Genomic DNA, 26,003 nt, shown 5'->3' with positions numbered 1-26,003 from the left:
AACAGTGAATGCTGATTCTCACAGCGAGTTCACCTTGTGAGCTTAGTAATGTGGGCTGACTTTATAAAACAAAGGGGCATAAACTTGAACACCTCCACCTACTGAGATTCCAGTTATTTTAAAAAAATTACAGTCCTATGGTTTTTAAGCCTGATTTCTCCTAACCTTACAATGCACTGTGAGCAAAGTGCTGACGGCATATTCCTTCCCCTTTGTAAATATGTTGCTTTCTGGACGGCCCAAAGATTTCATACTGCTTGCTCCGTGTTTGTGAGAAGCCTGCAGCTGGAGAGACTGCACTCCAGAGATCCTGAGGGCGGCTGGATGAGAGCCGCATTTCGGATGTGTCCTTCCACACGGGGCTCTGCTGTGCTTGCCCACCCTGCTGTGAGTCTTCTCAGCCCAGCTGGCAGCCAGATTATTGTGTATCGCTGCTCTGCTGGCAGTTACAGCACAAAGCCCAGCTGAAATTCAACATGATGATCCTGATAACATTTTGCTGTGCAAGGACACAGAGGTGCTGAAAACTGGCACATACCATTCCCTCCTCCACCTTTCTTCCCCCACCAGGATCCAAGGTTACTTGCCCCTGTTAAATTAAAGAAATTTAGTTCATGGATAAATGTGTAGATACATCATTCATTCCACATGGTGACAGGCCTGTTAATGTGAATTAATTTGTGCCACTTTGAAAGCAGGGTTCACTCCTCCATCCCTTTTTATTTATCCACGTACCTTGGCTAAAAGTACCTGGGAAAAATGAGACAATGAAAAAAACCCCACAATTAAAATGGTCCAACAATATTGTACAATTGAGGTGAGGAGGGCACTTTATTAGCCTTTTTCATAATAAAACTATGTGAAGCCAGTAATTTAAAACCAACCTCAACTTTCATATTTTCTAAATAATACCATGTCACAGGGAAAAGAGACTTTGTCAGCTGCCCAGAGATAAATGGATGTAGTATTTAGAAAAGGTCAAATAAAATTGCCCTAAAAGCTGTGTGATAAATCAGAATTCATTTCTAGTCTAGAATACAGTATGCAAAAATGTCATCATGGTATTAGCATTCCAGCCAGCTATATGCATTCAGTGTCTGGAAAGAAAAATCAAAACGCAGTCTTTTTCACTCTTCTTAGCCCTACAAACTGCACAGAAATAAAGAGAATGAATTCAATTTTATTCTTGCTTTTAGGTGTCCATAACTGTTCAGTGTAGCATCCTAATCTTTTTTAAAAATATCCCATTCAGCTGGAGACAAGACAGAATTACGTAGGGACCTTGGCTCAGTAAATCTTCAAATGAGCCAAGCTGAACTTATTTTAACATTCAGGTTTGCTAATTCAAAGCTCTTTCTATTTTATTTTAGGAAATCTGTTAAAATATGATAAATAATCTATGAAGAAAAATTAATTCAAAATGTCTCCTGACACATTTTTCAGATCAAAATCACATTTTAAATGGTAGATAAGTTTTCCTTATATATGCTTTTCATTGCATTATTTCATTGCATTATCTGATTTCCTGGTTAAGAAAGGTATGGTCTGCACTCATGACTATGGGCAAGAGTCAGATCATTCATTTCTCTTCTATCTTTATTTCTGTAAAGCAGTGGTATGCAACATTTGTTTATTAACTTTGAGAACACTCTAATTCATTACTGACCACAGACTGCTTCTCAGAATAACGGTAAGATACAATACAAAGCCAAAAACGTTCAATATATTTTCTGATTTTTCAATTTAAAATATTCCTGAAAAGTGCCTATCACTATGTATTTATGAAAGAGCACAGATATCTGTGCTGTAAATACTGTATGGAGAATTACTCTTCAATTTAGACTTATTTATGGGTAAGACAGCAGGCAGTATGCAGTAGAGACTTCTGCATTTAGCAATAAAGAGAATAAAGACTTCATGCTTCTAGCCAACCCAAATGACTTGGAATCAGTCCTTGAACGTTAACAGCTGATATTCATTTGTGATCATTCTGCTGCCGAGGTGCCTGATTGTCTACGGATGGCAACGTGCCCCTTGCAAGGTACCATGCCAGTTTTCCAGGACACAGCTGCCAGCCAACTGCGGGCTGAGGTGGTGAGAGCTCACTGCCCTGCCAAGGCCACCCCATCTGCAGGAGGAACATTGTTTCCTCAGAGATGGGCACGCCAGTGCCAGGCGCCCGAGCCAAAACGAGACACAGGAAGAACAGAAGAGAGGATGATGTGCTGGGTTCAGGCACTTCACTCTGCCAGAGGGTGACATACTGTAGGCATCCTGAGCAGCCCATGAGGAACACTGGCGTCCAGCATATCCGGCAAAAGGCACAATCTTCAAGTGCTCACACGTGTATATTTATGGGAGAAAACTCTCTCAAGCACTGATGTGCTATAGGAAAAGAACACAGGATTCACAGAACATATTTGCTTGGGAAAAAATTTCTATGCTGTGACTGATTATATCAGAAGAAGGCTTCAGTAGATACAATATTTGCACCTTAGTCATGATTCCAGTTCCTATTGGTCATGAGTTTTTCTGCCAACCAAAGTTATGTATCCTTTTATGTACTTACATAACTTTTTACTTATATAACTTTTTACACAACTCTTTAAAGTTGGGTTTTAAAAACCTTCTCAGCAATATAAATTCTTAAGTTTACAGACACGAACTATATTCCCAGGACACTTAACACTCATGCTAATGTTATGCTTTTTATGTAAGTGCTCAAAGACCTCTGTGCTAATTGCAGGGTTCACCACAAACACAGCAAAAGCCAGCAGTAAAAAGATGAATAAAAACTAAGCACATCCAATGTGATCAACAAGTGAGGTACTGCAGTAGTACTGCATGAACTCATGTCCTGGTCTTGATCTATTTCACGATGTACCTGCAGCATTGCTACACATGATTTATATCCATACTGCTGATTGAGTAACTGAGCTTCCAGTCAATAAGCCATCTAAACTTAATTCAGTTATCAGGTTCTTTCTTTAATAAAACCAACCAAACAAAAAAAAACACAACCAAACAAAAAAACCCCACCAAAACAAAAAACCTACAAAAACCAAAACAAAATGAACCCCCCCCCCCCAAAAAAAACAACCTAAAAATGCAACTTAATTACTGTTTGAGTCATCTAGTATGTGGAGAAGCAACAGGGAGAATGTGAGTTACAGACTGTGATAAAAACACAGAATATATTACTAAACAATATTCACGGCTAGAACCACATACAAACTATGTCATAACCCTAATCAGGATATATGATGAAATACCATTGCCTGTTTTACCGGTTATAGGATTCAGGAGGTTTTTCTAATGCTGATAATTTTCTATTTGTGTTGATATCCTCGTTATTCAGTAGTATTTGCAACCATAATTTAGGAAATTATGTTTACAATTTACTTATTTACAGACTGTGTATTTTAATTAGATAATTTTATGCCTGACTAGGTAGCCATGTATTTAGATCTCATGTAAAAGCAAAATTCTTCAGTTGCTGACCAACTAACAGCAGGTGACTCACATAAATACGGTGATTAACTCATTTACAATTTCAAAAACTGAGCATTTTCAGAAATACTAATTTACATAAAGGAAAATTGGACTACTTTTCTTCAAAAATATTCAACAATCTATTTTTTATTATTCAGTCAACTCCATTAATACACCAGAACACTAAACTGCATTAAAACTGTACACTTGTTGCCTTTAAAGCAGTCAATTTCTGCAGAAAATCATTACCTTTGTCTGCTCTCCTTTCAGAATAATTTCCACAATGACTGACCAATAAAATGCTTACTAAAATGTCGTTAAAAATTGTATTTATGTCATTTAAGAAGGAGCAGCTTTAGTCTAAGTACCTAAGATAAAATCCTAACAATCTCTAATTTAAAAATCCTAACAATCTCTAATTGAACAACTACAAAATACTATATTGCACATTAATATCAGTAGACTGGATTTTCTCTCTTCTAATGCCATGCATATAGATAAAGAATGTAAAGAAGAGTTATTCTCTTCGCTAGAGTTGGTGAAGAAAGAGAGCAATGTCCTAAAGTTAATCGATGTGTCTGGAGATGAGAACTGCTTCTTGGAAATGCTCAACTCTTCTCACTGCTCATTTGAAGAAGCCTATGACAAACATACTCCAAACATAAGGTACCTTGGTTCACCAAAAGCAAGGATCTTCTGAAATTCTGTTATATAAGGTAATACACTTGGGCTTAATGAACCCGACTGGCTGGGCCAACCCAAGTGCCTCCAGGTTTGAAGAAATGTTATTCTAAATAAATCTCAACAAAAATAAATAAGCCAACAAGATTGGCTTTCAACTACAAGTCTTTGTTTCTTAGCTTAGTAAGATCACTGAGATTTTTTATTCTTCTGATGAAAAATGTGCACAAAAACTAGAATAAAGCACACAAAATCTGTATAAGAGAAACAGGAATGCATTTTTTTTTACAGGTTCTACAAACAAAGAGGTAAGAAATCTTTCAATTTGTGTAATTAATCTCTAGCTCAGAAGGTAAGTTTTGGTGCAATGTAAAGTTTTAGTCCCTTGAATAAATGACTCAAGCTATATTATCAGACATATACAATATTATCAGACCAATGAAAAATTTTCTGAGTGCTTTTTAGTCCACCGCCTTATAAAGCAGGATAACTGATAAGGTGTGGAGATAAGACTACATGATCAAACAGATTCTTCCCTCTCACAGCAAGGCCAAGCTAATGTAGGCTGTTACCTCCAACTACAGCTCCCTTTTGAACACCATGAAATGGTGGCCGGTCTTCCACAGCCTACCTGAGGCAAAAGAGATTTCTGTCATACAAAATCAGTTTACACCTTTCTGATTAAGCCAGAATACAATTTATGGAACAATCTGAAGTCAATTCTCTCCTTAGCTGAACCACATGCTTTGAGATGAGACCCATTCAAATTTCCAAGCAGATCCTAAAAATGACTGCTCACGTTTACTGAGGCAGTAACTCCTTTGCCAGGTTCATTTCATGTTCTGTAAAAAAGGAAAACCCAGTGATCTATCAACTCTTATAAAAACAAACAAAAAAACCTAATAAATTAACAAAAAACCCAATCCAAAACCAAAGTAAACAAACAAGCAAAAATAACGCCAAAAGGAAATTATGGTCCCAGGATGAAAAACAACCACTCTCCTCAAAGTGATTAATATTCAAAGGCAAATCTCCCGGGCTAAATAGAGCATAAGTGTTTGGAAAAGACAAAACACCAAGGCAGAAATGTACTGATATTGAAGTAACTAATTTATCTGTGCAATTTATCAGCACAGATTTTTTTTGTGTGTGTGTATGTATTTGTTTTAAAGAATCTTATATTTAGAAAAAAATTGCTCTTACAAACAGTTAAAATTACACCTGTTTCCAGTTTCTACCAGCAGCAAACACTCCCATTTGAATATTTATAAGGGCAGTTCTTGGCTGCTTTATGGCTGATACATGCCAGAGTCTATTTCTGACCCACTCCATTCACAATTAAGAGATGGGGAAGTGAGATTTTCACTTTTTCCTGCTGTTATTGCTCTCTGACCACCATTTCAGTTGAGGGGACAGCTCAACTGTAGCTGTCAACAAATAGCCTCCCTTTACCTCATGCCAAAAAATCAGGAAATATTTTTGACAGAAATTAGAACAAAATTACTCATGTCCTAGGACATAGATTCCTATATTTGGAAAAGAGTAAGTCAATAATAATGCTGAAAAAGGTTCTATAATAGGGCATTGCTTGTCTCCAAAGGTACAAACCAACAGCTGTAGGTTTTTTGCCTACTACATTTCTAGTTATGTTTTAATGTCACCAGTTTAGAAGTTCTTTTCTATAATGATTACTAAGAAAATCAAATTTCAATTCTGTCACAAGTATGCATAGCAGCTGAACTCTGTAAACCATATACTTCCTCTCCTCTTTTGTTGTGTCACCTATTCTTTAAGTTACAAAGTCTCCTTATTCCAGTAATGAATAATCTACATACACCTGGAGCAACAGATTAAAGAGGACATTTTCTATTTCATTTCAACAGCAGTCCCATTTTCTAAGTTAATTATGAAACACCACATTTTACATGTAAAGAAATTAGGGTTGATTCTGCCTTATTCAATCTTTATCCATCATCTGCAAAGTTAACTTCTGATCACTGAGACAGTGAACACTTAGATGAATAGGGTTTATTAAAAAAGAAAGTATAATTTTGAGTTTAATCATATTATTTTTTGGTAAGAAAAGCTACTATGGATCTATATGTCAGGCAGAAACTAACCTTCTGGGCTTTTAAGAAGTGTGCGAACACTATTCTTGACTTCTGTAATGAAATCCTAATAATGATAAATAAATACCAACTTACAGAGTAATTCAAAAACATGAAATAGAAGTCCATTAAAAAAAAATCACAAGTAAAATGCACAGGTGTGTTTTCTACATTTGTGCAAAAAAGTAAGGAAAGAATTTAGGACTTCTGTGACAGAAAGAAAACACCTTAGGCAACTCCCATCTTTGCATTTAGAGGAAGTTTTGTTAATTTCATGGGATGTTCACATTATTGGGCAGTTTTACCTTGGGCTAGTTAAAGGCTGGTCCATGCATTGAATGTCCTTTAGTGGCTCTCTGTTCCCTCTCCTTTGCTGGTGAGAGAACATCCACTCTAGAACATGACTGAAGCTGCACAAGATGTGATTTTCCCCTGGAGATGCCTGATTTTCTGCAGAGATCATAGAAACAGTATCAGGTCACTCTATTTTTAGCTTAGTTACCGCAGGTAAGTGCCGACAGACCGTAGGTGATATGAATTTCTGGCTATTAAATATTGATCTTAGCTTGATCTTAGCTTCCAAGAACATCTTTCCTCTACTCCATGAAGCTTTATGTTTCTTAGCAACTTCTCAACTCTTATAATACTCTCTGAATTATAAGCCCTTAGCTTTTCTTGCTAATAAACTCATTTATAAGCATTTTCATCTGCCAAAACTTCCATTCTTCTCAACCTCTGTCCTTTTGCCACTTTAACTTTAAACATAGCATTATATTTGTGTATCTCAAAGCATTTATGAATCATTTTACTTCTGGGGCTTTTTCCATCATGCTGCAGATACATTTAGGTTAAAAGATAATAGTGGAAAATGGTTCCGTTTTAATGCATTTGTTTATTCTCATTGTTTTTATAAAATGTCAACCTGACAGTGAAGTATAATTGAGTCCTTAGTCACTGATAAAAATGAGCAAGAAAGTGTGGCTGTGAACAATGCTACAACTTTGATCCAAAAAGACAAAAATAAAGGTCTACCTCACAACATCAGCACTATTAATACAATATATCTGTCAAGCTTATTATTTTTTCGTGTGTATGTATGTGTGTGTATAGAATCATAGAATTAGTTTAGGGTGGAAAAGATCTTTAAGATCATTGACTCCAGCCATTAAATTAACACTGCCAAATCCACCAGTAAACCATGTGCCTGAGGTCCACATCTACATATGGTGACTGAACCACTTCCCTAGGCAGCCTGTCTCAATGCTTGACAATCCTCTCCATTAAGAAGAAGTTTTTTCCTAATGTCCAATCTAAACTTTCCCTTGTGCAACTGGAGGGAAAGTTTAGATTGCTCATCCTATTGCTTCTTACCTGGAAGAAGAGACTGATCCCCTCCTGGCTACAGCCTCCTTTGCAGAGAGTGGTAAGATCTCCCCTAACCTCCTTTTCTCCAGCTAAAGAACCCCAGTTCTCTCAGCTGCTCCTCACAGGACTTGTGCTCCAGAGGCTTCACCAGTTCCATTGCCCTTCTCTGGACATGCTCCAGCTCCTCAGCGTCTGTTTGTAGTGAGGAACCCAAACTGGACACAGTACCTGAGGTGTGGCCTCAGTAGTGCCAAGAACAGGGGGACAATCACAGCCCTGCTCCTGCTGGCCACACTATTGCTGATACAAGCCAGGATGCCACTGGCCTTCTTGGCCACCTGAGCATACTTTCAGTTCACTGGCAGCCACAGGAATTGAAATAGAATTTGTAAACACTGTGCTCCCCTGTTTGGGGCATGCTCCTGGTGGCAGGTAAGGTTATAAGCTTCAGAAATGCATTAAACTTCTACAGTATACTAAACTAAAATATCATGTGTCTGGAATTCCACTCATGATGTCTTTATGCAAATTGTATTACATACAGACAGTTTGTAAACATTTTATCTATGTTTACATGTAGTACTGTTCTTGTGCCTTTAAATGGTCACTTCCTGACTGAAAATCTCTTATTCAAATTTGCTCAGCAATGTTTCCATCGGTAAGTTCTTTAATCTCCCTGTAAAGACCTTTGCCTTAAAACCTTTGTTTTCAACCTGATTTTATATAAATCTGAACAATCAGACCCTAATCAAGTTCACATTGAAGTCAATGGCTGAGGTACTTTTTACTGATTCAGTCAAAAGGAGTGACAGTGGGAGGAAGAGCAGGAGGCACACACTGAATCTTAAATAGAGAATAGACTTTTACATATAAAATATGCATTTGTAGGAATAAATGTATATTCATAGTTCTTCAGTACTAGTCTAAGTGTAGAAGACATTTCTCTCAAAAGCAGTTTTAGGGAATCAGACAGAAAATATGATATGATCATAGGATCCTTTCTTTGGGGTCAGGATAACAGTTGAGCCATTTTGTTATTAACATTTCACTGGCTGGGTCCCTACTCCTCTCCCTCTTTTCTTATTTTGAATAAAATTTATTGTATGAATTATTATTTAATACCCCTAATTTTTTAAATATATTTCTGCAACCATATGGAAGAATAAGCATTTGCATAGTGGTAGAGAATGGCAGCCAGCTTCCTCTGTTAACTTTGGAGACTGCAGGGTATAAATAAATCTGCAAACATTCTCTAATAAAATTTTTAACTCTGATTTAAGTGAAAAACTGAATTGCATTAATTTCCACTTGGCATATTCTATCATAGCTTTATATGTTGATATACAAAAAATTCTATAACAATAAAAATGTTGTATTAAGAGATTTCTTTAACCTTGCACTTATGGCCAGGAAACATTCAGAGGGCTCGCAAAAAAATTCAGTTTTGAGGACCAGTGTGAAGGTTTCTGAGGGCAGTTTTTCTTGTGTTTTGGTTTCTATACGATGTCCTTGAAAAGCAGATGTTCACTATTACTTACAAACAGATGTGCAATGATGAAAGATACACAATGGCTTATTTTTCCTATAAAAGTACACCTTACGCATGATGGGTAGGTTTCCAGGTGCTTTCTCAACATGTTTTTGTTCTGTCTTCCTATACCCTATGTGGTGTCAGTTTGTCTTGTAGTTTACGTTAAGATCTTGAGTACCAAAGGCAGCAGTGTGCTGTGAGCTGTCTCTCTGCTGCATTTCAAGCTAAGTGTTAAAGTAGCCATCAGTTATTCAAAGAAAATGTCAGTGCAAATTCAAAACTAACACTCCCTTTGGAGGAAAACTGTTTTTTTTCCCCATTCATGCTATTCTTTGCAAACTAACATATAAAATTAAATTGTTGTTTCAAATAAACAATGGATTGAATGGACTCTAATATTAATATAGTCAGGTAAAGCCAGCAACAACAAAATATAGATTTAGCCTGAAGAAATCAGACAAGTAAATACCTCTAATAGTTCTTTCATTGACTAGGAAATAGGCAGGTATAAAAGGCATTGTGGCCAGATCCAATCTAATTCCCATAGAAGACCTTGCACCTAGAAGAAGATTGCAGCTGAACTGAGCAGGTTTTCCATACAATTTTCCATGGCTCCTAGGCCTGAGCTGGTGGGAGTCACTGCAGCTTGGATGCTGCACACTGAAATAGGTCAATTATTGCATTCCCCAGAGAGAGAGGACTGAGCACTTAGATCCCTATACATTCACTTGTTTTGGGACATGTCTGAAAAACAGGTTTGATAACAGCTGACTTGCCGTTCTATCACATCTACAGAGAGTGGTGGTAGTCCTGAATCAGCAAATTGCTGGAGGGAAGAAGAACACAGTTTGTCATTTCTCGCTTTCTGGTACTTAAACACTTAAGGCTACTTTTGTGAAATTCAGATAGTATCTTTGTCTGCTCAGGCTTCTCTCTACCAATTAGATGCATAAAACCTCCATTTGAAATAGGACAATGAGGTTGGTGTCTCCTCTGTGGAGAGAGCGGCTGATGGTTCTGCATAACTACTCAGTGTGCAGAGAGCTGACTCAGGAACTGCAAATTAGGGTGCACTAGTCCTGCGCAGCTTTGTCAGCTTGCCAGCACTTGTCTTAAACACACTCGCTTCTGGATCCAGAGACAATGCCAACACATGAACATGAATGAAAGGACTGTGGGATGAAGAACACAATAGCCAAGTGTAGATGCAATTCTGTTGCTGATTGATACTGAAGATCACATAAGTGGGGGTTAAAGTGGAGAGCCTGTATGTGCTTCCCAACGAAATCCAGCAATTTATTTGCTGCGGTATTCATAGAAAATTGCTAAACCTTCTAAAATCAAAGGCCATAAGTCAGACTTGCACAGTATTGGGACAGTCCAGAATATCAAAACATTTCTGCTAGTTTTAAAAGAAAAAAAGACTTTCAAGAATGAGGAAGTTGTTTGCAGGCTAAAACTGCACTGAAGTGTTGGACCACTGCAAAGTCTTTTACACCAGTGGCCAGAGAATGCCAATGCATTATGAAGGACAAGCAGGCACGTTGCATTACAATCCTCACTCTCATATTCTTAATTTCTGCTCTTGGCAATTCAAAGGTGGCAGGTGTTCATCTGAGGTCAGCTAAATCCTCCAATCTTCAAATCTCTTTTTTTCCCCAGTTTGGTCTGGTAATTTTTTCTCAAGAACTCAAATCTTTTTAAGGGCTTAAAAATAAAACAAAAGAGAAGCAGGAAAAGAGAACAAGAAGCAAGAGCAAAGGTGTTCTTAAACATATGAACCAAATTAAAGTGACATTTTATCTTTTACAGAAAAGATTATGGAAAAATCTCAGTAAGCTTGCATCACAAAATCTCCCATAAAAAGCACACACTGGAGTATGTGGATAAGTTTAAAATTTCAGATGACCAGAATTATTTTCCTGACAATTAAGTTCTTTATTTTGTATTTCTATGTTCACACCATCATTTTTTTTTGTCTGAGATCTATTTTGAGACGCAAAGCTTAATCAGAAAATGAAGTGAATTGTAACTAACCACTGAATAACTGAGAATTGAACTTAGATCCACATTGTTGATTTCAGACTTAATTATCTGAAAGTCTCAAAGAAATTTTATTTCTTTACTATTTTGCTGATGACTTTGTTGACTGCAACACTTAACAGATATGAATTTAAATTCCAGTTAGTATTCCTGATGCATTTTAGGTAAATCAGGTAGTTTCTTGGCTAATGTTTTCCATAGAAACCTGAAGGCCAAATAAGCTATTAGGATTTGTTTTCTGCTTCAGGCTCACAGAAGAAATAAAATTAATTGCTCTTCTCAAATCATGATTGAAAACCAGTGCTTCCATAGGTTGTCTTTGAAACAGAATTAAGACAATCTATAAAAGGAGTAATTCTAAAAGGTCAGCAAGATGATCTAGATCTCCTTGCATTGGTTAACATACAAACTTTTTATTTTCCTTCTTATTTCCATTTGATTCCTCTGAATTTTCTTTCACTTCCCTGTGCTAAAACAGCAAAAATGTAAAACCTGCTTTAAGATAAATTACAGAATTTCTAAATATAGTGGTATCAGCAAGCTCCTAGATGAGATTTGTTTCTTCACCATTATTTTTATCATGACTTGACCATATATCATGATATGCATTAGGATACATCCTTTTTTCCAGGAATGCCTCTGAAAAAGTTCTAACTTTTTTTTTAATATATTTTCTTCAGGTGCCATATGAACATCTTTTGTAGGTGGTAAATCATCTGATGTGAGAATTTTGAAGGATTGTCTGTAAAATGTGCATTTCAGCAATCCTGCACAAAACCTTGATTAAAACAGTTAATTTTCTAATGGGTCATGACAGTGTTTAATAATGTTGTTAAACTAAAATAGTCTCATTACAGTTCTTAATTTATAGTTAGAAGTTTCATGCAAAGCTGAACTAAAGGGTATTTGCTGGGCAGTAGGCATTGAGCAAAACCCAAACCACAAACTGAGCAAAAGAACTGCAATCAGAAAATCTCTGTTTATGAATGATACAAAAATATCCAAAAGGACAGGACTGCTTTGGATTCTCAGCTGTGATGTGGCACACGGCAGGAATGAACCCAAACAGCAGAGCTACCAAGAGGGATACTCAGCAAGGCTGGCTGTCCTACTGAGCAACACGACTCAGTTAAACTTGGGTTGTTAAGTTCAATACCAAGGTAGCTGAATGATATTTAAAGACCTGTGAAATGGAGAGGCCAGGCTGGATTATATCTGACAATTCTCACAGGTAGGACATAGACCACAGCTTTTGTACACCTCCTACTGCCTTTCTCCTTTTGTTGAAGCTGCTGTTTCGTTTTAGGCCTTTTCTCCTGAACTGCTCTTCTGGAACATCTGATGATTCCAGTGCACACAAAGTGGAAAATAGATCAGTGCACCTGCAGTATGTCTGGGATATCTGGAAGGCATCTGTTTTATTTCTCCACGAAATGTGTGCAATTAACTAGATCAGTTTATGTGCCTTTTCTTTCCAAAAAAGAAGGAAAGATATTCAGCACAGCTGAAGAAGCTCAACTCAAAGGATACTTCCCAGAAAGAACTCAAGTGTGGATACAATTCACTCCTGCTTTTGTGCCACAGACACATCACAGCTCTTAAACTCCCCTGGCTGGATAATCCTTGGGCTCCCTGCCTGAGGAGCACCAAGGGAAAGAAAGAGGAAAAAAATAATGTGGCCCCATTCATGTCACAGGGTGATCCAGTTCTTGTAAATATATGTTATCTCAATGAAAATTCAAATAATTAATGACTGAAAGAACCCTTAAAACAACAGACAGTGATACAATCATAAGAGCTCTGCTTGCTCAGCTGGGCTGTTCCTAAACCAACAGTTTGAACTGAGGATTAAAGTTTGCTGAATACCATTGTCTTTTTAGATTTCCTTTCCTTCTGTGGCTTTAACAAGCCAAATCTCTTCAGCCAATGAAGCTAAAATATACAGGACACATAGCTCTTTATCTGTCACACCCTGCAAATCACATTTTCCAAGCTTAAAGTACAATTTGTTTTGGCTTTTAATTACCTGACTTATCACCATGTCATATTCCCTCCCCCCTGCAATAATTACATTCTGAATCACTGAGTCATTCAATATTGGCCTTTATTTATGCCTCTCACAAAATGTTGAATGTTTATTTATAAACCATGAAAAGCAGAGTTTGTAAGAATATTGATTCAACACATTAGAAAAGCAGTGGCCTGGCATTCTGCAAGTAAAGTAATCACAGGCAATTACTAGAGACTGCTTTTCACTACTAATCTTGGGTTTAACCATATAATTGTATTACTGAATTTATTTCACTTTGCTCATATATCACCAGTTTCCTAATAAGAAGTCTGATATTAACATAATTTAATAATATTCAGGGGATGAATGGTTTTAATTGGTTTAAAAAGAAGGAGATATATAGCCTATGCCATACAATTAGAGAAGTATTGTAGCAGCCTCTTTTTATTTTGTAATAAATGATAATTAATATTTAAATGCATTAATGAAATAAGTTCTTAGTGGCTGGGTCACAAATCTTTGATGTTTATGCCACTAACAAAATCACTAACTGCTCTTAATGATGCCCCTGAGCTAAGCTTCACTTTACTCCTGGTATAAAAACTACTTTGGTTGCTGGTAGCATGAATTTTCAAGTGTGAAAGTCAAAGCCAAACTCAGAACAATTCTTCTTGTCCTTATCCCAATGTACAATGGGAAGAAAGTGCTCAAATTCAGGCAAAAAAACAAACCACAAAAAGGCCAAACTTAGAGAAAAGCAAAACTAGGAAACAATAACTAAACCCCTGGATCTCTGTAAATAAAAGAAATCTGCACTTACTTGCTGGGCCTTGTGAGGCAGGTTTAGTGCAAGAGCCAATGAAGATATTTTTTTTCATTAAATAATAAAGAGTTCTGAACCAAACACAGCATGTGTAAAACAGAACCAGTTCCCAAGGACAGATTGAGTGATAATTGTTGTAGTTCAGCTGTTCATATATATGGGAAAAGTATTTCAGGAATCACATGCGCCTGGAAATCCTGGACCCTCCTGTTAAAAATTTTTAATTCCCCATGTGTTTTTCTGCTTACATCCCCAACCACTCAGTGACAGTTCAAAGGGATTATTGTGATAGCTGAAAATGCTTTGTTTGGAATCAGAGAGAATATCTCAGCATTATTTTCTCACAAAGTGTCCAGAGCTCAGACACAGTAAAAGATGAACATGAAAAGTATGCATATGTCTTTTCTATCACATTATTGGTAATCACAGCTAAGAGTAACTACAGAAATATTTTCAGCAGCTTATCCAGCTTAACATTAGATACTAAATCACAGTTTGTCAGGAAAGCTTGGGATTTTTTAGTTTAGTTTAGTTTAGTTTATTTATTTATTTTATCTAAGAAAATAGTTGATAACAAGCAAATTTAATAATGATAACAGGCTAATATGCTATATTTTTACAGAGGAACAGGGAAGAACAGAACTATTTTTTTTACCAAATGGTATCAAAATAGAAAAGCCTGTTTTTTAGAACCTAAAAAAGTACTGAAAAAAACAGGTAGTAGAAAATTTAACTAATTATTTCTGAAACAGTTGTTCAAAACATCCACAAACATCTACTACCCACAGCTTAAGAAAGTATAGCAGATGAGAAGCTCTGCTCCTATACTGACCTTTAAACTACTGCCACTGATGTAAAATCAACTAAACAGACCTCTGACATACCGAAAGTGGCAGCTCTGATGTTGCATATTGAATATTATATATTGAACCCGCATCAGGGCAAGTTCAGATCGGACATCAGGAAAAGGTTCTTCACTCAGAGGATGGCTGGCAACTGGAACAGTCTCCCCAGGAAAGAGGTCATGGAACCAAAACTGTCAGAGCTCAAGGGGCATCTGGATAAAGCCTTTAGTCATATGGTTTATTTCTAGTTAGTCCTGCAAGCAGCAGGGAGTTGGACTCAGTGATCTTTACAGGGACCTTTAAACTTGAGATATTTTAGGAATTCTTCTATATTAATGAATAAATTGATTTAAATTAAGAGTTAATATTCTCAATTTAAGAAATAATTACTTTTTGCCCATATGCTTATACAACTTTCTAGAATATATGTATATAATTTAGCAAGCTGGTCAATTCAAGCCAGTGGAAATATACTGTACTGAGTGGAGATTTAAGCAGCATAGGAACAGAGCACTGAGAAATTTAATGCATTAGAATGAGAAATGAAAAGATTTAAAAATCTCTGAAGATTAAAAATTGTAATTAGACTTAGGGATCATGAAAATACTGTTCAACTAAAACAGTGTAATAAAACTTCAGGCACGTGGAAGCAACTGTGTCTGCTTGCAACTGAAATATAGTATTGGAAAAAATTACAAAAATAAGACATCCTAACCACCCTCCTTCCCCATTTATCTAAGTGTGACTTACTAAATTATAATCTCACTGACAAGCAAATTGCTAAACTGCAAAATCCTATTGTAAGTGGAAAATGTTTGTGATATGTGTTGCCTCCTTGGGATGCGCTTGAGTGCACACCCCATTAAAATAAAGGAAGTGTAGCTCCTTTGCAAGGAATACACCAACTGCATTGTTTTCAGACATTACAATCTCTCTGAGGAAAAATTAGAAAGGATATGTCCCTGACATTAGAGAGGGAACAAATCCTTCGTGCGTGACCCACCAACCCTCTACAGAAATGGTCCAGAAGATGATGAGACAATAAAGGCCCAAAGGAGATGTTACAACTTTCTCATTAGTCACTCTCTTTCTCATGGTGTTTAAGGTGTAGGCTCAACATTTCTCTATGTCAGTGGCAGTTCGGTGAAATAATGGGTCCACAAATAGAAAGCAAAAAATCTTTTAAGCTTGTGATGTTGCAGGTAGAAGATTCCCCTCTGTTCCCAGCCAGTGCAGAAAATGGACAAAGGATTTTATAGAACTGCAACAGTTCTTCCTTTCATTTTCTGTCTTTATTAATTTCTCCTGACTTATCCAGGTGTGGCATCCTTATCACAGAATCTCTCAATATTAGAGTACAATGAAAAAGAAATCTGTGCTGAATTTGGATGACTTTCAAAATAGCAACAAAAGATGTTTACCTGTCTCATTTTTGGCTGCAGTTATGTGCTAAGTCTAATAAATGGTTGTAGTCTTTTAAAATTATGCTTAAAGAAAAGGATTTGTCATTTTCTACAGTAGATAAACCAGTATAAAAGTCTACAGTTATGAAATGGCAATGAACTATTCATTCTCAGAGTAATCACATCTTATCCACAGGACAATTATTAATCTTGAATATTTGGTGCCACTTGGGGCTCTTCATATCTGCCTCACCAGGCTGCATGTAACACAAAATCCCTAAGGCCAGAAATTGTTTTGCATATGCTGTGGGTATGAATAAATCCACTAAGATTTTAATTCCAAATATAGTTCTGCAATCAAGTATATTCTTCACTTCAGCAAAATACTGATTTTATTAATTTTTTAATAGGATCACAGGATAATGATCCTAAAGAAATGTGACCTGTACTCTGCTCTCAGAAGACCCCCACCTGGATTAATAAATCCAGCTCTGGAATCCTCAGCATCACAGGAAAGACATGGACCTGTGGTACTGGGTCCAGAGGAGGGCCACAAAAATGGTCAGAGGGCTGGAGCACCTCTCCTGTGAAGACATGAGGGATTTGGGGTTGCTCAGCCTGCAGAAGAGAAGCTCCAGGCAGATTTGATTAGCAAGCTTCTAGCACTTAAAGGGCATTTATAAGAAAGATGGGGGTGGGATTTTTATTAGGGCCTGCTGTGATAGGAGAAGAGAAAATGCATCAACTCATGCCCATCATATCACACTATGACCCACTGTAAAGAGCTTTGCTGCATTTCTTTAATGACCTCCCTAGAGGCACCAGGAGCAATTGCTACTTGCCCTTGAAGTGGCCTCTTCTCCAGAATGAAGGAGCCCCAGTCCCACAGGCTCAAGGACAAGTAATCCAGTCCAGATCCTGAGGGCAGCCTCTACTGGACTTGCTTCAGTTTATCAGCGTCTTTTCTGTACAAGAAGGGCCAAAACCTGCACACAGTGTTCTAGATGTAGTCTAATGGAGTATCACTATAAAGACATTATTGTGTCTTGCACCACCACTGAACCCTTTTAACGATGATTTCAAATGTTTCCTTCATGTTAAAAGAAAAAAAAAACCAACAGAAGCACTATTGAGCTACTGTTGTCATCTTCAACTGACACTAGGAAAAGACCCACTGTATCATTGCAGAGTTAGCAGCTCTCATTATAGGATCATAGGATCATTTAGTGATCTTGTTATAAACCCTTTTCTTGAGACGGCTTATACACCCAAAGCCCAGAGGCTGAGAGGAAAACATTTCCTGGATATGTGACAGAGGAGACACCTGCACAGTCTGCACATCATGTACGTACACAGGGAAAGTGACATCTCAGCAGACAAATCAGACCTTAATCTGTGAGGGATTCACAAATTATGCATCTATTACATGAATTACAAAGCGTACGCTCCACAGTCTGATCCAGCAAGACCTAATGCCTGCAGACAACAGTGACATCAGAGCTCCGTACTTTCACTTAGAACCTGACGCACGAGGACATCATCTCTCTTCAGAGGAAATCTGGGGCTGTAGATTTATGCACTCTGCACATTTGGAGGCTAAAAAGCTGCCCCAGCTAGACTAGGCAGCCTGGGGTTTCACCGTGGCACCCTGCCACCATTCAGAAAGCCTGCAAGAACTGACAGTGCCAGAAATCACAGAAAGGCAACCCTGAAGCTCAGGAAGGCACTTGGAGGAAGAGACTTTGGTTCTAGCTGACCAGCAAGGATCACATATCTCATCTACTGAATTTTAAGTGCAAAATTACCTTTTTCTCCCATGCAGTCTCCTAGACATAAAATCAGGCTCTCCCTTCCTGACTACATTTTTAGCTCCATGGCTTCTCAACTTTCAATTGTAAAATATCACAGAATACAGGAGAAGAAAAGTTTAAAAGCCCCATCTTGTTGAGTGCCTGAGTTGCAGTCTGCTGTACAATGTATAGGTTCTACCTCACCTTCTGACTGTGGATTAAATGAATCGAATGAGACAGTCCTCTTGAGGTGGAGGAGTGGCTTAGGCTTGTAAACGTGGGAAAGTATGGGCCAAGCATCCAAATCACTCATGCACTTATTGTTCAGAAGTGAGTATTTGAACATTTCACAGTGGATCTCACGGAAGTATTTCAGAATTCAAGGTCCAAATACATGATGAGGACTGTGAAACAGTGAGATCACAGAGCAACTATCTAGCTGGAACACCAATTCAGGAAAATTATACCTGATTTTGAAATACTGTATGAGAGAAAGTCATTGAGGCACATTTTTGGTGCCCAGATGGGTTATTTTTGCATGGTTTTTTCTTTAATTATGCAAAGCCCTCAAGGATTATAATTGTCATAAATATTTGCATAGATAAATAATTAAACCTAAAATAAATGTGAGTCAAACCATCCTTTGGGAAAGCTCAAGCTTCAGAGGTGTCACTGTTTGTCTATTTTCTCATCAGAAACATGACTAGACATTTCTTAAAAAAATCCATCACCCAGCTGCATGATGAATGAATGCTATGAGGGCTGTACTTTGCTAATGAACAGCAGAATAAATTTGCTTGAAACACTTAAATTCTGATCTAATCCCCATCTTTTATATATGTAGCCAGCTTTGAATCACAAATGAAAATCATTACCATGTTATAACATTAATGTATATTGGTATTTCACTGGGTCCTAAGCATAGAGAAATGCTTTCCAGTCAGTAGTGCCTTAATATGCCCAGAAGGAACTGAAAGCAACCATTGCCCCTATTTATGAACTTAAGGTGGGTGTATTGGTAGGCATAAAAACCAACAAAACACACACACACCTCCTTTACTGATAAAAAAAAAAAAGAAAAGAAAAGCACAAAGACAGGTTTCAATTCTCTGGATTCTCTGGCAAGTTGAGAAGAAATTCAAGCTAAAAATAAACCCCATTCCGCTTTCAGATTACCTTGGATACTCTGTTTGCAACCTCTCTTCCTACTGTCAGCCCCTGAACAAAGGTGCGGGCAGCAATGAACGCTCGAGTCACTTGAACCTTCAGCTTCCTGGGCACGTCTCCAAAGGGCTTCAGCTGGTCCGTGTACTTGCTCACACACTCCAGGTAGTCCTCACTGAAATGGTACTGGGGGTTTATGAGCTGGAACATCCGCTCCAGCAGCCGAGCCCAGAAGTCGTTGAGCATCTCCTCCAGGTTGACGTTGCCTCCCGTGTAATACCGCTTCAGCTCGGCGAAGAGGTCCTGGAACACCTCCGAGTTCTGCATGTACAGCATGCCGTACGTCCGGACAAACATGTCGTTCAAGGATCGCTCCGCGTTCTCCAGGAGTTCTCGGAAAAACTCTGCAGGCAAAACAAGCAGGTGTTAGTGGCCATAATGGCAAGGTACGAAGGGTCTTCTTATTGCACTCCTAACTCATCATAATTTGTGGTAATAGGTTGATGTCCCAGCACTTTACTAGTGAAATTCATCATTTAGAAATAAAGAAAAATAGAGTGTAAACTGAATTCCCTATCAAGGTCGAAAGATGCAAAACCTATAACACTGAGCAGAAAAACCCATTTAAAAGAACAGTGTGGGTTTTTCCACTTCTTCGTGTACTATTTTAACATAGTAATCCCTGTCCCTCCTCAGCCCTTACACTAAAACTTCTAAGCTAAAAGCAAAGTCACTAATATGATGATTTAACTGAAAATGTAATTATTTTAGAATTTAAGATTCCATTTTGATCAAGCCTTTACAATGTAGAAGCAAACCATGGAAATAAATCTGAATACTTATTTGCATATATTCTTGAAGAGAACTTGAAAGTGACTTGAGTGGAAATGAGAAGGATCCTTCTTAAAAGTGTCACATGTCTAGGTAATGGTAACAGTATGTTAGTATCTTCAATAAGTTTTTACTCTACTGAAGAGCAGTGCTAGAACCCTTCATCAGTCACGTTACAACCATCCTACTAATTCCAGTCTGTGTTAGTTGTTCATTTTGGAGATGCAGGAATTAAGGTTTTCTTGAAAGGTTTTCAGACAATTTCTTCCGTGATTTTATCTACTGAGGCCTAAACCATAAACAATTTCTAAATTTTGGCTTGTGGAAATTATTCTTACTGGAAATTGGGCCCATGGGATAAAGTACAAATATTTAATAATCTCCTCTATTCAAATTTTTAATTTTAATTTTTTTTTTTTTTTAGGATTTCCCAAAAAAATTCACTGAGCATGTACAACAGTTCTTTAAACCCAGCTGACCAAAGGAAAAATAGTATCTCCTGGCTTTCAGAAGATCCCATCTTTTTACAGGGCTTGCTGTCAACCTTCTTAAACCACTTTGGAAAAGAGTCCTGTGGTTTGTAAATGAGGCATTGCAGACAGCAAGGCAGAGATGGCAGTACCTTTGGCAAAATGTGTAATGGCTGCAATTAAGTGATTTGCAGCAAAGCAGGATTCAACACACACCAGGTCTGGGATACCAGATTCTTAATTTGTGGACACTGCCCACAGACACATCAGTGTGTGCTAACTGCGGGGATATGCTGACTTCTCACACTCTTGGCTAATGCCATCATGTGAATACTCCTTTAACACAGGGCCTGCTATGGCTACAGTCACTTATAAAAATGTAGAACCACTGCAATGCTAAAGACAGGACACAAATTAAGACTAAGTAAGAAAAAATGTACACTAAATTTGAGGGTTTGCAACTGTAATCAGATGAAAACAGAATCCACCAAACACTGTGGACCAGTCTGCAAAGAGTCAGTAAGAAAAGAATCTCTTATTTCTGGCAGAAGTTGTGCAGAGCTGCAGCCTTTGATCTCCCAGATAACTGCAAAGGGATTATTATGGAAATGTATACACAGAACACTGAGAACATGCTACATCAAAGCATTTATTAAAGGGAAATACAGTCTAATAAATATATCAATGTCTAAATTTTCATTAAAACTGAAGCTCTTCATAAGAAATAAATTACATTCAGAAAAGGATATGCTTTTGCCAAATAGTTTATGTAGGGAAAAGGAAAAAAAAAAGTAGAAAAAAAACCCCCACAATAAAAATTTTGTTGCCAAATGTAATAATTTGATGTCTACAACATATAGGCTTCTGTTTAAGAGAAAAGTGAAACAAAGCTGTTTTTCAGTGTTAGCCCTGATCTAGTGGTGTCTTTGACATCTAAATCACCATGATTACTATTTTGTACATTCAGCACTTCTTCTAGAAATAATGCACACTGACTGCACTGCTGAATAAATCTAATTCTCTAGTCACACAACCCAGAAAGCAAAAACATGGCAGAGAACCTGGGGCTCAAATTAAAGTTTGTTTTAAGGCTGGAGACAGGCTTTCCCACCAGTGCAATTGAATGACAACAGCCTATATATGCTGGGAGGCTGCTATAAACAACTCACATGCTGGCTCCTCACAATCCATAGCTATACTGGGAATCCCACTCTTTATTTTAAAGGATAATGCCACTGCATAAGTCAGTCACAGCAAAGCTTAACTGGGTTTGCTGACAGCTCATCTTGTCTGAGATTATTAGCTTACTCTTTCTTTGTATGGGTGTATTATTTAGCAGTCTCACAGTCAGCTTGTTGGAAGCCAACCAAACTTTCCAGGGAGGGGTAGATATTTATTCTCTGCTTGTACAGCATCCAGCACAATGTGGCCCATGCTGGTCACAATCTTTATTTATACTGTGGTATAAACATTTCCAATAACTCTACAAGCTTAAATTTCATGCTAGTCCCAAATGTGAAGCCATACATATTTATTATGTAGGAAAGCTAATGTCCTTTAAGCAGCACAGTTATTTAATTTTTAGTCTTCTTACAGGTCTCCAGTCTTTGAGAGCTACTGCTAAAGGTAAATTATGCCATTATAAATTTGGAGTGTTAGTCTTTTGTACACTTTGACACAAAAGGCATTTAAGAGAGCTATCTGCATCAGTAACCCCATGCAGGACCAGAATAATAAATCAACAGCAACTGCAAAATTGGATACCTTTTTAGTTCCAGACAGAAAGAGATCACCCATGTTGTGCTAATTTCTCAATCAACTCCCATCCAGCAAAATGAATGCTGCTTTGAAGAACTGCTTGCTGTTTTAGTCTGCAAATCTCCCATTTATCAAGAAGGTAGTCTGCTTTGCAGTGCTTATGTATATAAACTGTGTCCTGGCATAACTGAGCACTTGTTCACTCACCTCAGTAGAAACAGTGTGTGCTTCTGCAAAGGTTGAATTTTGCCATGGTCTTCACAGTAATGTAAAAATTTTACGTTCATTGCAAAGATGATATTTCATCAACTTGCAGGTAGTTTTTGAAAAATAATGTAATTTTTCAGCTTCAAGTAAAAGAATGAAGATGAGACAGACATTAGTCATGTTGCTTAATGTGCTTCTGGAAGGCACTCAAGTACTAGGGTGGGAGAGAAGAATCCATATGAGACAGAGCTGCGCAGTGTTTTAAAATATATATCTTGTGATTTTTTTATTTTTTTTTTTTTGCTGCCAAAATAGGTTGTCATGAGCAGTGTTAATGCTGGAAATAATTTTTCCTAATTTGAAGTGATGATTCATTCATATGACAGTATATGTCCTATGTATGTCTTTTGTCGCCAGCATGTTTTCATACACATTTAATTTATTAACCAGAGGGTCTCGGGAAGCCTGATCACTTCTGTGAGGTAGTTGAAACAAATAAGGTCTAAGGCACACTGAGATACTGAAAAGATGGAGAGAAGATTGCTATTGCAAGCTATGACATTCTCTCTATACACTCAAAGGGTGGGTTTCTAGTCCATGGATCACACTTCAACTAGTTTTCATTTTTAAACATTATTTGTAAACTTAGGATGCAAGACAGATAGTAACAGTCTGCAAATGAAGTCTGAATTGTTTTAAAATATTTTGGCTATGATAAGACAATTCAGTCACAAACTGAAATGGCAGAATTTCTAGAGTCCATTACTGAAAGGTAGGAACAGCTCACAAATTAAAAATAATGTCTTGTTAGTCCTCACAGTACTTTGCCAACTGCAAGCTGACATTCTCACGCTATTTTGACATAGGCAAACTAGTGTCATAATGCAATTCAAAATGGGAGCTGGTCTCTTTCCAAAGTGATAACTAGTTGTCACTGCAAGTCAGTGGATCAACATTAGGGATAATATTGCAGCATGAATGATGTAATAATTGCTTTTAACAAAATCTATGGATAAATACCTAGAGGCAATTTTTACAGACAAAAATTTGTATTATGTTTGAGTGGATATTCTATGATCATTCCCAGCCTGATAAGTTCCCTTGCATTTTCTTTTCCTCTGTAATAAGCAAAAGCAATGTCTGACTGTGGGACAAGGTGCAAAGCTAGAAACAGTTTGTTTTCTGATTCCTAAAACCAAAAATATATCCATGAACTCTAAGACCAAAAAACCAAAAAGATAATTTCATTTAATTATCATATATTCTGCACAGCTTTCCTTTTTAGCAGAACTTGAGACCTGAAGAGATACTATGGTGCACCTGATACACTGTTAGCTGAGAAAAAAACAGCCCAGCTGCACAGAGCTCTGGACAGTGATATATGCCTGATTTTACATTGCTCTTTACATAAAACACTGCTCAGGGTGACATCCTGATTTCATCCATCATAGACTAACAAGACCCAAGCCCTACTGACAGCTCCCCATCATAGCCTTGTTCTCCTTCTTGTGGGGGCCTTGCTTTTCCAAGAGCTCTAAGGACCTAGATATGTAAATTCTACCAGTCTTTACCATGCTACCACGATCCACCATTTACTGTGAAGATGTGCATGTATTTACACCCTATGCAGGCTGGGTGTACCTAACTTTATTGCAAATGTTTGAACTTCCAGTCCTAATAAGGTTGATGGCAAGGTAATATTAGAATTCATGTAAACAGACTATCCTTTTTGAGAGACAGAGTCTTTGGGGGTTCTTTACCTACAGATACTTGCATTCATACATACATATTATAAATATCAATGTCAGCCTTTTCCGGCATCCTGCTTCTGTCTGTCTTTTATTCTTCAGGAAGTCATTAATGAAACAAAAATGTTTTGGTGAAATCTTCATATTTTTTGTTGCAAAGGCTTTATTATTTTCTTTTCTCTATTTTTAAAGATATTCCACAATGGCATCAATTAGTGAAAGTTGTGATTTATCTCAAGGAAATTCAAGTGAAATTAACCTCTGTGGGTTTTATGCCTTTTCATTTTCCAACTGCTTTAGGTTTCTGGAGACTTTCTTTAAACAATAACTAACCTTACACAGCAACAAGAACTCAATTTAACTTCCTGATTGAGAAAAAAATTGCTATAGGAGAATATTTACAGCAGATGATTTTTCTTCCTCAGTTTTGACATTACATTTGTTTTATATTCAAGAGCAAACAAATTGCTTGCATAAGGCTAACAGTGCACTGGTATTGCTTTTTAGTCAGCCTGAATAACTAATTTTAAAATTCCCTTATAGCTTTGACCTTTAAAAACACTCAACAGTCACAATTCGGAAAAAAAAATTCATCTTCCATTAGAAAAAAACAAAATCTGCAATGTGATGAGATTTTTTGAAAACTGCTCTCCTTTTTAAACTCATTTTGAATATATATACATTGCATTTAAAGCCAAGAAATACAAATCCAATGATTAAATGTGCCTTATAATTGCAAATTTCAGAATAGGTCATTTACATACTTGAGTTATGCTTTGGGTATGTGTGAAATTATCTAGCTGTCAATGGATGGCTTTCTAGACTGTCCCAGACCTGTAAATATCATGATATTTTGGATGCCTAAATTTTTTAGAAGTGCAGTCTCAAAGGTTGTGAATGAAGATGAGAGTCTCTTCCCTCTTTATTCCCTCCATTTCTCAGATTGCTGCAAGTCCTGTTAGCAGCAGAATTCACTGTGGTCTTCTCCCTGACTCCCATCAAGAGTTTGTGACTTCTTCTCCCTTATGGGTCAGGATATTGTGGGAGAAAAATGAGACATGGGGAAGGGAAACCACTGAGGCTTCATCCTTAACCACTCCCCACTGTGGAGCACAGAGACAATGCAAACAGGACTGTCCTAAGCTAAAATGAGAGACGTGAGGATGGGAAAGAAACACAAACACATCTATGATGGGTTGGGTTGCACAGGGTGCATCCAGTGCAGGGAAAAGGAAAAAAAGCTATGCTGCTTTTTATACATCAAATGCCATTATCAGAAAAGGAATCTAGTTTGACAAAGAATTTAAGGCATTATTTAATGCCAAAGCACAAAGGATCTGTAGTACAAATGAACATTAATACAGAGTTAAAGGATCTGTCATCTACTCAAAGCTGATTACATGCATTGATAAAGGCTTATAAGACTTTATTCTGCAACACCAAAATCAATAAGAAGATTATCAACAACTTCAGGGGATGCAGGTGCAACCTTCAAATGCTAAATCTACTGTTCTTTCACTGCAAAAGGTCATTTGAGTATGCAGGAAAGGAAGATTTCATCCTGCCATTGATTCTATACAGACACTCCTGCAACTAGCTGAAACACATAAGTTTCACACAGGGAATATTAGACATTACATACACTTTTTGAAGTCTTTACAGCACTCTAGAATCTAGATACTGTTGCATGTGGTACTTTACACTGATAATATATCCTTGGCTATAAATATGAA

At 37.3% G+C, this 26,003-nt stretch overlaps 1 protein-coding gene across 1 annotated transcript in view; it reads right to left on the bottom strand.

The window, feature by feature from the left end:
• The window catches only part of GPC6 (glypican 6), a 727,955-nt gene that overhangs the window by 310,022 nt on the left and 391,930 nt on the right, over window positions 1-26,003 (bottom strand). The window contains exon 3 of the mRNA XM_063149536.1: window positions 19,269-19,660. Coding sequence (XP_063005606.1) covers window positions 19,269-19,660 — 392 coding nt within the window. The remainder of the gene's footprint in view (window positions 1-19,268; window positions 19,661-26,003) is intronic.

The sequence above is a fragment of the Melospiza melodia genome, chromosome 2, assembly GCF_035770615.1.
Source record: "Melospiza melodia melodia isolate bMelMel2 chromosome 2, bMelMel2.pri, whole genome shotgun sequence".
Taxonomy (NCBI): Eukaryota; Metazoa; Chordata; class Aves; order Passeriformes; family Passerellidae; genus Melospiza; species Melospiza melodia.
Note: the sequence above shows the minus strand (reverse complement) of the source record. Positions and strands in the feature narration are given on the sequence as shown.